This window comes from Euprymna scolopes, chromosome 19 (genome assembly GCF_053919585.1).
Source record: "Euprymna scolopes isolate OS-2025 chromosome 19, ASM5391958v1, whole genome shotgun sequence".
Taxonomy (NCBI): domain Eukaryota; kingdom Metazoa; phylum Mollusca; class Cephalopoda; order Sepiida; family Sepiolidae; genus Euprymna; species Euprymna scolopes.
Window position 1 is genome coordinate 148,190,666 of NC_136500.1, and position 12,011 is coordinate 148,202,676.

The following is a 12,011-nucleotide window of genomic DNA, read 5'->3' on the forward strand; positions in this document are numbered from 1 at the left end:
GTAGATTATGCAGCTAGACTTTGTGGGAACTATGTAGATTATGCAGCCAGACTTTGTGGACACCGTGTAGATTATGCAGCTAGACTTTGTGGGCACTATGTAGATTATGCAACCAGACTTTGTGGACACCGTGTAGATTATGCAGCCAGACTTTGTGGGCACCGTGTAGATTATGCAGCCAGACTTTGTGGGCACCGTGTAGATTATGCAGCCAGACTTTGTGGGCACCGTGTAGATTATGCAGCTAGACTTTGTGGGCACTATGTAGATTATGCAGCCAGACTTTGTGGACACCGTGTAGATTATGCAGCCAGACTTTGTGGACACCGTGTAGATTATGTAGCCAGACTTTGTGGGCACCGTGTAAATTATGCAGCCAGACTTTGTGGGCACCGTGTAAATTATGCAGCTAGACTTTGTGGGCACCGTGTAAATTATGCAGCCAGACTTTGTGGACACCGTGTAAATTATGCAGCCAGACTTTGTGGGCACCGTGTAAATTATGCAGCCAGACTTTGTGGGCACCGTGTAAATTATGCAGCCAGACTTTGTGGACACCGTGTAGATTATGTAGCCAGACTTTGTGGGCACCGTGTAAATTATGCAGCCAGACTTTGTGGGCACCGTGTAAATTATGCAGCCAGACTTTGTGGGCACCGTGTAAATTATGCAGCTAGACTTTGTGGACACCGTGTAAATTATGTAGCCAGACTTTGTGGACACCGTGTAGATTATGCAGCCAGACTTTGTGGGCACCGTGTAAATTATGCAGCCAGACTTTGTGGGCACCGTGTAAATTATGCAGCCAGACTTTGTGGACACCGTGTAGATTATGTAGCCAGACTTTGTGGGCACCGTGTAAATTATGCAGCCAGACTTTGTGGGCACCGTGTAAATTATGCAGCTAGACTTTGTGGGCACCGTGTAAATTATGCAGCCAGACTTTGTGGACACCGTGTAAATTATGCAGCCAGACTTTGTGGGCACCGTGTAAATTATGCAGCTAGACTTTGTGGGCACCGTGTAAATTATGCAGCCAGACTTTGTGGGCACCGTGTAAATTATGTAGCCAGACTTTGTGGGCACCGTGTAAATTATGCAGCCAGACTTTGTGGACACCGTGTAAATTATGTAGCCAGACTTTGTGGGCACCGTGTAAATTATGCAGCCAGACTTTGTGGGCACCGTGTAAATTATGCAGCTAGACTTTGTGGGCACCGTGTAAATTATGCAGCCAGACTTTGTGGACACCGTGTAGATTATGCAGCCAGACTTTGTGGGCACCGTGTAAATTATGCAGCCAGACTTTGTGGGCACCGTGTAAATTATGCAGCCAGACTTTGTGGGCACCGTGTAAATTATGCAGCCAGACTTTGTGGGCACCGTGTAGATTATGCAGCCAGACTTTGTGGACACCGTGTAGATTATGCAGCCAGACTTTGTGGGCACCGTGTAAATTATGCAGCCAGACTTTGTGGACACCATGTAGATTATGTAGCCAGACTTTGTGGGCACCGTGTAAATTATGCAGCCAGACTTTGTGGGCACCGTGTAGATTATGCAGCTAGACTTTGTGGGCACTATGTAGATTATGCAGCCAGACTTTGTGGACACCGTGTAGATTATGCAGCTAGACTTTGTGGGCACTATGTAGATTATGCAGCCAGACTTTGTGGACACCGTGTAGATTATGCAGCCAGACTTTGTGGGCACCGTGTAGATTATGCAGCCAGACTTTGTGGGCACCATGTAGATTATGCAGCTAGACTTTGTGGGCACTATGTAGATTATGCAGCCAGACTTTGTGGACACCGTGTAGATTATGTAGCCAGACTTTGTGGGCACCGTGTAAATTATGCAGCCAGACTTTGTGGGCACCGTGTAAATTATGCAGCTAGACTTTGTGGGCACCGTGTAAATTATGCAGCCAGACTTTGTGGACACCGTGTAAATTATGCAGCCAGACTTTGTGGGCACCGTGTAAATTATGCAGCCAGACTTTGTGGGCACCGTGTAAATTATGCAGCTAGACTTTGTGGGCACCGTGTAAATTATGCAGCCAGACTTTGTGGGCACCGTGTAAATTATGTAGCCAGACTTTGTGGGCACCGTGTAAATTATGCAGCCAGACTTTGTGGGCACCGTGTAAATTATGCAGCTAGACTTTGTGGGCACCGTGTAAATTATGCAGCCAGACTTTGTGGGCACCGTGTAAATTATGTAGCCAGACTTTGTGGGCACCGTGTAAATTATGCAGCCAGACTTTGTGGGCACCGTGTAAATTATGCAGCTAGACTTTGTGGGCACCGTGTAAATTATGTAGCCAGACTTTGTGGGCACCGTGTAAATTATGCAGCCAGACTTTGTGGGCACCGTGTAAATTATGCAGCTAGACTTTGTGGGCACCGTGTAAATTATGTAGCCAGACTTTGTGGGCACCGTGTAAATTATGCAGCCAGACTTTGTGGGCACCGTGTAAATTATGTAGCCAGACTTTGTGGGCACCGTGTAAATTATGTAGCCAGACTTTGTGGGCACCGTGTAAATTATGCAGCCAGACTTTGTGGGCACCGTGTAAATTATGTAGCCAGACTTTGTGGGCACCGTGTAAATTATGCAGCCAGACTTTGTGGGCACCGTGTAAATTATGCAGCTAGACTTTGTGGGCACCGTGTAAATTATGTAGCCAGACTTTGTGGGCACCGTGTAAATTATGCAGCCAGACTTTGTGGGCACCGTGTAAATTATGCAGCTAGACTTTGTGGGCACCGTGTAAATTATGTAGCCAGACTTTGTGGGCACCGTGTAAATTATGCAGCCAGACTTTGTGGGCACCGTGTAAATTATGTAGCCAGACTTTGTGGGCACCGTGTAAATTATGTAGCCAGACTTTGTGGGCACCGTGTAAATTATGCAGCCAGACTTTGTGGGCACCGTGTAAATTATGTAGCCAGACTTTGTGGGCACCGTGTAAATTATGCAGCCAGACTTTGTGGGCACCGTGTAAATTATGCAGCTAGACTTTGTGGGCACCGTGTAAATTATGTAGCCAGACTTTGTGGGCACCGTGTAAATTATGCAGCCAGACTTTGTGGACACCGTGTAAATTATGTAGCCAGACTTTGTGGGCACCGTGTAAATTATGCAGCCAGACTTTGTGGGCACCGTGTAAATTATGCAGCTAGACTTTGTGGGCACCGTGTAAATTATGCAGCCAGACTTTGTGGACACCGTGTAGATTATGCAGCCAGACTTTGTGGGCACCGTGTAAATTATGCAGCCAGACTTTGTGGGCACCGTGTAAATTATGCAGCCAGACTTTGTGGGCACCGTGTAAATTATGCAGCTAGACTTTGTGGGCACCGTGTAAATTATGTAGCCAGACTTTGTGGGCACCGTGTAAATTATGCAGCCAGACTTTGTGGGCACCGTGTAAATTATGCAGCTAGACTTTGTGGGCACCGTGTAAATTATGTAGCCAGACTTTGTGGGCACCGTGTAAATTATGCAGCCAGACTTTGTGGGCACCGTGTAAATTATGTAGCCAGACTTTGTGGGCACCGTGTAAATTATGTAGCCAGACTTTGTGGGCACCGTGTAAATTATGCAGCCAGACTTTGTGGGCACCGTGTAAATTATGTAGCCAGACTTTGTGGGCACCGTGTAAATTATGCAGCCAGACTTTGTGGGCACCGTGTAAATTATGCAGCTAGACTTTGTGGGCACCGTGTAAATTATGTAGCCAGACTTTGTGGGCACCGTGTAAATTATGCAGCCAGACTTTGTGGGCACCGTGTAAATTATGCAGCTAGACTTTGTGGGCACCGTGTAAATTATGTAGCCAGACTTTGTGGGCACCGTGTAAATTATGCAGCCAGACTTTGTGGGCACCGTGTAAATTATGTAGCCAGACTTTGTGGGCACCGTGTAAATTATGTAGCCAGACTTTGTGGGCACCGTGTAAATTATGCAGCCAGACTTTGTGGGCACCGTGTAAATTATGTAGCCAGACTTTGTGGGCACCGTGTAAATTATGCAGCTAGACTTTGTGGGCACCGTGTAAATTATGCAGCCAGACTTTGTGGACACCGTGTAGATTATGCAGCCAGACTTTGTGGGCACCGTGTAAATTATGCAGCCAGACTTTGTGGGCACCGTGTAAATTATGCAGCCAGACTTTGTGGGCACCGTGTAAATTATGCAGCTAGACTTTGTGGGCACCGTGTAAATTATGTAGCCAGACTTTGTGGGCACCGTGTAAATTATGCAGCCAGACTTTGTGGGCACCGTGTAAATTATGCAGCTAGACTTTGTGGGCACCGTGTAAATTATGTAGCCAGACTTTGTGGGCACCGTGTAAATTATGCAGCCAGACTTTGTGGACACCGTGTAAATTATGCAGCTAGACTTTGTGGGCACCGTGTAAATTATGTAGCCAGACTTTGTGGGCACCGTGTAAATTATGTAGCCAGACTTTGTGGGCACCGTGTAAATTATGCAGCTAGACTTTGTGGGCACCGTGTAAATTATGTAGCCAGACTTTGTGGGCACCGTGTAAATTATGTAGCCAGACTTTGTGGGCACCGTGTAAATTATGCAGCTAGACTTTGTGGGCACCGTGTAAATTATGCAGCTAGACTTTGTGGGCACCGTGTAAATTATGTAGCCAGACTTTGTGGGCACCGTGTAAATTATGCAGCCAGACTTTGTGGGCACCGTGTAAATTATGCAGCTAGACTTTGTGGGCACCGTGTAAATTATGTAGCCAGACTTTGTGGGCACCGTGTAAATTATGTAGCCAGACTTTGTGGGCACCGTGTAAATTATGTAGCCAGACTTTGTGGGCACCGTGTAAATTATGTAGCCAGACTTTGTGGGCACCGTGTAAATTATGCAGCTAGACTTTGTGGGCACCGTGTAAATTATGCAGCTAGACTTTGTGGGCACCGTGTAAATTATGCAGCCAGACTTTGTGGGCACCGTGTAAATTATGCAGCCAGACTTTGTGGGCACCGTGTAAATTATGCAGCTAGACTTTGTGGGCACCGTGTAAATTATGTAGCCAGACTTTGTGGGCACCGTGTAAATTATGCAGCCAGACTTTGTGGGCACCGTGTAAATTATGCAGCTAGACTTTGTGGGCACCGTGTAAATTATGTAGCCAGACTTTGTGGGCACCGTGTAAATTATGCAGCCAGACTTTGTGGGCACCGTGTAAATTATGCAGCTAGACTTTGTGGGCACCGTGTAAATTATGTAGCCAGACTTTGTGGGCACCGTGTAAATTATGCAGCCAGACTTTGTGGGCACCGTGTAAATTATGTAGCCAGACTTTGTGGGCACCGTGTAAATTATGTAGCCAGACTTTGTGGGCACCGTGTAAATTATGCAGCCAGACTTTGTGGGCACCGTGTAAATTATGTAGCCAGACTTTGTGGGCACCGTGTAAATTATGCAGCCAGACTTTGTGGGCACCGTGTAAATTATGCAGCTAGACTTTGTGGGCACCGTGTAAATTATGTAGCCAGACTTTGTGGGCACCGTGTAAATTATGCAGCCAGACTTTGTGGACACCGTGTAAATTATGTAGCCAGACTTTGTGGGCACCGTGTAAATTATGCAGCCAGACTTTGTGGGCACCGTGTAAATTATGCAGCTAGACTTTGTGGGCACCGTGTAAATTATGCAGCCAGACTTTGTGGACACCGTGTAGATTATGCAGCCAGACTTTGTGGGCACCGTGTAAATTATGCAGCCAGACTTTGTGGGCACCGTGTAAATTATGCAGCCAGACTTTGTGGGCACCGTGTAAATTATGCAGCTAGACTTTGTGGGCACCGTGTAAATTATGCAGCCAGACTTTGTGGACACCGTGTAGATTATGCAGCCAGACTTTGTGGGCACCGTGTAAATTATGCAGCCAGACTTTGTGGACACCATGTAGATTATGTAGCCAGACTTTGTGGGCACCGTGTAAATTATGCAGCCAGACTTTGTGGGCACCGTGTAGATTATGCAGCTAGACTTTGTGGGCACTATGTAGATTATGCAGCCAGACTTTGTGGACACCGTGTAGATTATGCAGCTAGACTTTGTGGGCACTATGTAGATTATGCAGCCAGACTTTGTGGACACCGTGTAGATTATGCAGCCAGACTTTGTGGGCACCGTGTAGATTATGCAGCCAGACTTTGTGGGCACCATGTAGATTATGCAGCTAGACTTTGTGGGCACTATGTAGATTATGCAGCCAGACTTTGTGGACACCGTGTAGATTATGTAGCCAGACTTTGTGGGCACCGTGTAGATTATGCAGCCAGACTTTGTGGGCACCGTGTAGATTATGCAGCCAGACTTTGTGGGCACCGTGTAGATTATGCAGCCAGACTTTGTGGGCACCGTGTAGATTATGCAGCTAAACTTTGTGGGCACCGTGTAGATTATGCAGCTAGACTTTGTGGGCACCGTGTAGATTATGCAGCCAGACTTTGTGGACACCGTGTATTAATTCTTGTCAGGTCATCCGCTGCTGTCCGGGAGAGCTTTTACACAAAAAACTTCAATCCGGTACCAATTTTACCTTTTAAGAGCGTTGTTCTCGCTCTTTGTTGTCGCCATTTTCACTCCCCACCCCCACCAAGGGGTTGCGTCACACAACATGACATTCATATATAGACCAGATTTGAACTCATTCAAGGAAAAAAAAAATGAAACATGTTGAAAATGAAGCAAAAAAAATTGTTACCTGTAGAAGTATTTTCCCCGTGTACATACTCATCGGAAACATGGTGCCCCACGTCATCAAGGCTATCGATACGGCAGCTAAAGTGTCTGCAGCATAGTAATTTCTACAAAGCAAATTATAATCCATGAATAAAGAGAAAATATGACTCTTTTCCAGAATTCCCTTTACTTCAAAAAAAATGAAAATAAAGAATCTGCATAATGACAAAACAAAAAATATATTTACAAAAATTATATAAATCAATCAAGTAGTTTTATTTTTAAAAAGAAAATCATGTTTAAGCGATTAATGGAAATTTGTAAAATCTCACAAGTTTGAATTATTAAGTTATCTCCCTTTGTTTCTTTACTTTGTTTTTAAAACAGCAGTGAAGACAGTTTCCCTTCAATAACTCATAAAACTTTATTTTCTTTTATAAAAATAAAACTACTTGATCAATTTATATGATTTTTGGAATATGATACTTTTATTTCATCACACATATGTACATCATACAGATTTTTTTTTTTTGTGTTTTTTTTTTAAATATAGGAGGAATTCTGCCATACAAGGAGTGACTTTCTTGCTCACCATTTTTAAAACAATCTCAAGAAATAAAGAAAGATAACTCAACAACAATTCAAATTTGAGAGATTTATGTTGTAATGCCTACAAATTCCTATTAATCACTCAAAAAATTATTTTCTTTATAAAAGTAAAACTACTTTATCAATTTATGCAACATTTTCGATGCATCACAAGTACATACATCATATTTTTCTTTATATTTTTATAATTTTGGGGAAATTTTCGACAAGAACTAAAAATAGAGATTTTGAGTACATCCATATGAAAACATTTATGGCAAGTAAGCCACATGTTTCTGAATCTAGCTGGATGCAATACACACAGATTATTAAACAGAACTGGGAAGGGAAAGTGAATTAAAGAATGTCTCAATTAATTTGAAAGACAAAATGAAAAAAAAAAACTTGCTATAGGTAAGTATCAGCACCAACAATTGGATTAAAATCTATTTAGTAATACGCATGCAATCTGAAGAAAAACATGTTTGAAATGTGTAAATATGCTAGAAAAATCAAGATTTCAACAAAATGGAGTATTATTAGAATCACTGGGAAAGACAGAACAAAATAGAAAACCCTGGTAACCTTCATTGGAATAGACTGTGCTTGTGTAGTATAATTTAATTACAATTTCTTTGAGCAAAGATGTGGGGGAGATTGATGGAGTGATAATTGACCTGGTCAGTTCTTTTGCCAGAATTTTTGAAGACTGGAGAACATTTAAGAATAATGAATTTGAAAAGTAAGTTCTTTATCAGATTGAAGTGGGAAAACAACAATATCAATCATACAACATATACAACACACAAACAATCAATGACACCAATCATATCTGTGAACAGGTAAAACATTACTGGAAAGGGCGTTGATAAAAAAAAATAGTCAAAATATAAACCAAAACAGTTGTCTAAGGGCAGATAACTGAGTATTATTTTGCTGGTGCAAGTCCAGAATTCAACCTAACCAAAATAAAAAATAAAAATAAAGAAAAATCGGTACTTGTACGGTTTAATCAAGAGATTAAAAAATGAAAATATTAAAAAAAGGTTATATTGTAAGCCACCGTTATGGAATGAAGTTCTCCAAAAAAAAAAAAATTTCACTGAATTTGATCAAGTAGTTTTTTTTTACAGCCAAAAAACACTGAGCAAAAGGTTGGATTTTTAGGAGGAAAAGCTAGTATTAAAGATGGGGAGGGAGTGTCAGCGCTTTAAACTGAGTTATCTCCCCGTGGCGTGTTAAAAATAATTCAAAGATGGCTACCTACAACATGCTGTCATAAAAACGTGTTTTTCCGCTGTAAAAAAAAAACTACTCGATCAAATTAAGTGAAATTTTGGGAGATCTTCAATCCAAAACGGATACGTAGAATATAAATCTTTTTTCAATATTTTCATTTTTTAATGTCTTGATTAAACTATACAAATACTGAAAAATCTTTATGATGTACATACCAATCATAAAATAAAAATATCATATACCAAAAATAATATACATTGATCAAGTAGTAGTTTTTTTTTTTAAAGTAATAAAATCAAATTTTATGACGAAGCATGAATGATGTTCCTTGATCCGCCATATTCAATAAAGGCAGACAACTCAATTCAAACTACTAAAATAAGCCTGCTAATGGCTACAACATACTAACAAAATGCCAGAAACAGTTACAAATTGTAAAAATATGATTTTTTTATGAAAAAAAACAAATTTATTTTTGGAATATGACATTTCCGTCCCATGAGAGATACGTACATCATAAAGATTTTTGAATTCTGGATAAGAACCGATTTGCTTACTTGGTGTCGATGAGGACATATGTGATGAACAGAGCAATGGCACCAGCGAAGGCAATTAGAGCAGACGGGTTCAGTCGAGGTAGAAGAAGTTTACTCAGGCCAGGAACAATATGACACAAACTGTGCAAGAAGAAAACAAAAAGAAAACATTAGGAATATTTATGCAGTTAAACTTTAATACAAATTTAATATTGTTTGCTTTAGAAAGAATTGTTGACGCAAATCACACAATTTAAAACAAATTGTTGACACAAATCACACAATTTAAAACCAATTGTTGACGCAAATCACACAATTTAAAACCAATTGTTGACGCAAATCACACAATTTAAAACCAATTGTTGACGCAAATCACACAATTTAAAACCAATTGTTGACGCACATGACATAATTTAAAACCAATTGTTGACGCAAATCACACAATTTAAAACCAATTGTTGACGCAAATCACAATTTAAAACCAATTGTTGACGCAAATCACAATTTAAAACCAATTGTTGACGCAAATCACAATTTAAAACCAATTGTTGACGCAAATCACAATTTAAAACCAATTGTTGTTGCAAATCACACAATTTAAAACCAATTGTTGACGCAAATCACACAATTTAAAACCAATTGTTGACGCACATCACACAATTTAAAACCAATTGTTGATGCACATCACACAATTTAAAACCAATTGTTGACGCACATCACACAATTTAAAACCAAATGTTGATGCACATTACACAATTTAAAACCAAATGTTGATGCACATCACAAAATTTAAAAACCAAACGTTGATGCACATCACACAATTTAAAACCTATTGTTGACGCACATCACACAATTTAAAACCAAACGTTGACACACATTACACAATTTAAAACCAAACGTTGATGCACATCACACAATTTAAAAACAATTGTCACACATCACACAATTTGCAAGCAATTATTGACGCACATCACACAATTTAAAACCAATCGTTGACGCACATCACACAATTTGAAACCAATTGTTGACGCACGTTACACAATTTATAACCAAATATTGATGTACATCAATTTAAAACCAAATGTTGATGTACATCACACAATTTAAAACCAAACGTTGATGAACATTACACAATTTAAAACCAATTATTGACGCACATCACACAATTTAAAACCAAATGTTGACGCACGTCACACAATTTAAAACCAATTGTTGACGCACGTCACACAATTTAAAACCAATTGTTGATGCACGTCACACAATTTAAAACCAATTGTTGACGCACGTCACACAATTTAAAACCAATTGTTGACGCACGTCACACAATTTAAAACCAAATGTTGACGCACGTCACACAATTTAAAACCAAATGTTGACGCACGTCACACAATTTAAAACCAAATGTTGACGCACGTCACACAATTTAAAACCAAATGTTGACGCACGTCACACAATTTAAAACCAAATGTTGACGCACGTCACACAATTTAAAACCAAATGTTGACGCACGTCACACAATTTGAAACCAAATGTTGACGCACGTCACACAATTTGAAACCAAATGTTGACGCACGTCACACAATTTAAAACCAAATGTTGACGCACGTCACACAATTTAAAACCAAATGTTGACGCACGTCACACAATTTAAAACCAAATGTTGACGCACGTCACACAATTTAAAACCAAATGTTGACGCACGTCACACAATTTAAAACCAAATGTTGACGCACGTCACACAATTTAAAACCAAATGTTGACGCACGTCACACAATTTAAAACCAAATGTTGACGCACGTCACACAATTTAAAACCAAATGTTGACGCACGTCACACAATTTAAAACCAAATGTTGACGCACGTCACACAATTAAAAACCAAATGTTGACGCACGTCACACAATTAAAAACCAAATGTTGACGCACGTCACACAATTAAAAACCAAATGTTGACGCACGTCACACAATTTAAAACCAAATGTTGACGCACGTCACACAATTTAAAACCAAATGTTGACGCACGTCACACAATTTAAAACCAAATGTTGACGCACGTCACACAATTTAAAACCAAATGTTGACGCACGTCACACAATTTAAAACCAAATGTTGACGCACGTCACACAATTTAAAACCAAATGTTGACGCACGTCACACAATTTAAAACCAAATGTTGACGCACGTCACACAATTTAAAACCAATTGTTGACGCAAATCACACAATTTAAAACCAATTGTTGACGCACATCACACAATTTAAAACCAATTGTTGACACACATCACACAATTTAAAACCAATTGTTGACGCACATCACACAATTTAAAACCAATTGTTGACGCACATCACACAATTTAAAACCAAATGTTGATGCACATCACACAATTTAAAACCAATTGTTGACGCACATCACACAATTTAAAACCAAATGTTGATGCACATCACACAATTTAAAACCAATTGTTGACGCACATCACACAATTTAAAACCAAATGTTGATGCACATTACACAATTAAAAACCAAACGTTAATGCACATCACACAATTTTAAAACCAAACGTTGATGCACATCACACAATTTAAAACCAACCGTTGACGCACATCACACAATTTAAAACCAAATGTTGATGCATATTACACAATTTAAAACCAAACGTTGATGCACATCACACAATTTAAAAACAATTGTCACACATCACACAATTTGCAAGCAATTATTGACGCACATCACACAATTTAAAACCAATTGTTGACGCACATCACAAAATTTGAAACCAATTGTTGACGCACGTTACACAATTTATAACCAAATATTGATGTACATCACACAATTTAAAACCAAATGTTGATGTACATCACACAATTTAAAACCAAACGTTGATGCACGTCACACAATTAAAAACCAAATGTTGACGCACGTCACACAAT

At 40.1% G+C, this 12,011-nt stretch overlaps 1 protein-coding gene across 1 annotated transcript in view; it reads right to left on the reverse strand.

Moving 5' to 3' along the window:
* The window catches only part of LOC145240043 (zinc transporter 6-like), an 88,577-nt gene that overhangs the window by 29,884 nt on the left and 46,682 nt on the right, over positions 1–12,011 (reverse strand). The window contains exons 10-11 of the mRNA XM_080103631.1: positions 9,108–9,227; positions 6,746–6,848 (exon numbers count right to left, since the gene is read on the reverse strand). Coding sequence (XP_079959757.1) covers positions 6,746–6,848; positions 9,108–9,227 — 223 coding nt within the window. The remainder of the gene's footprint in view (positions 1–6,745; positions 6,849–9,107; positions 9,228–12,011) is intronic.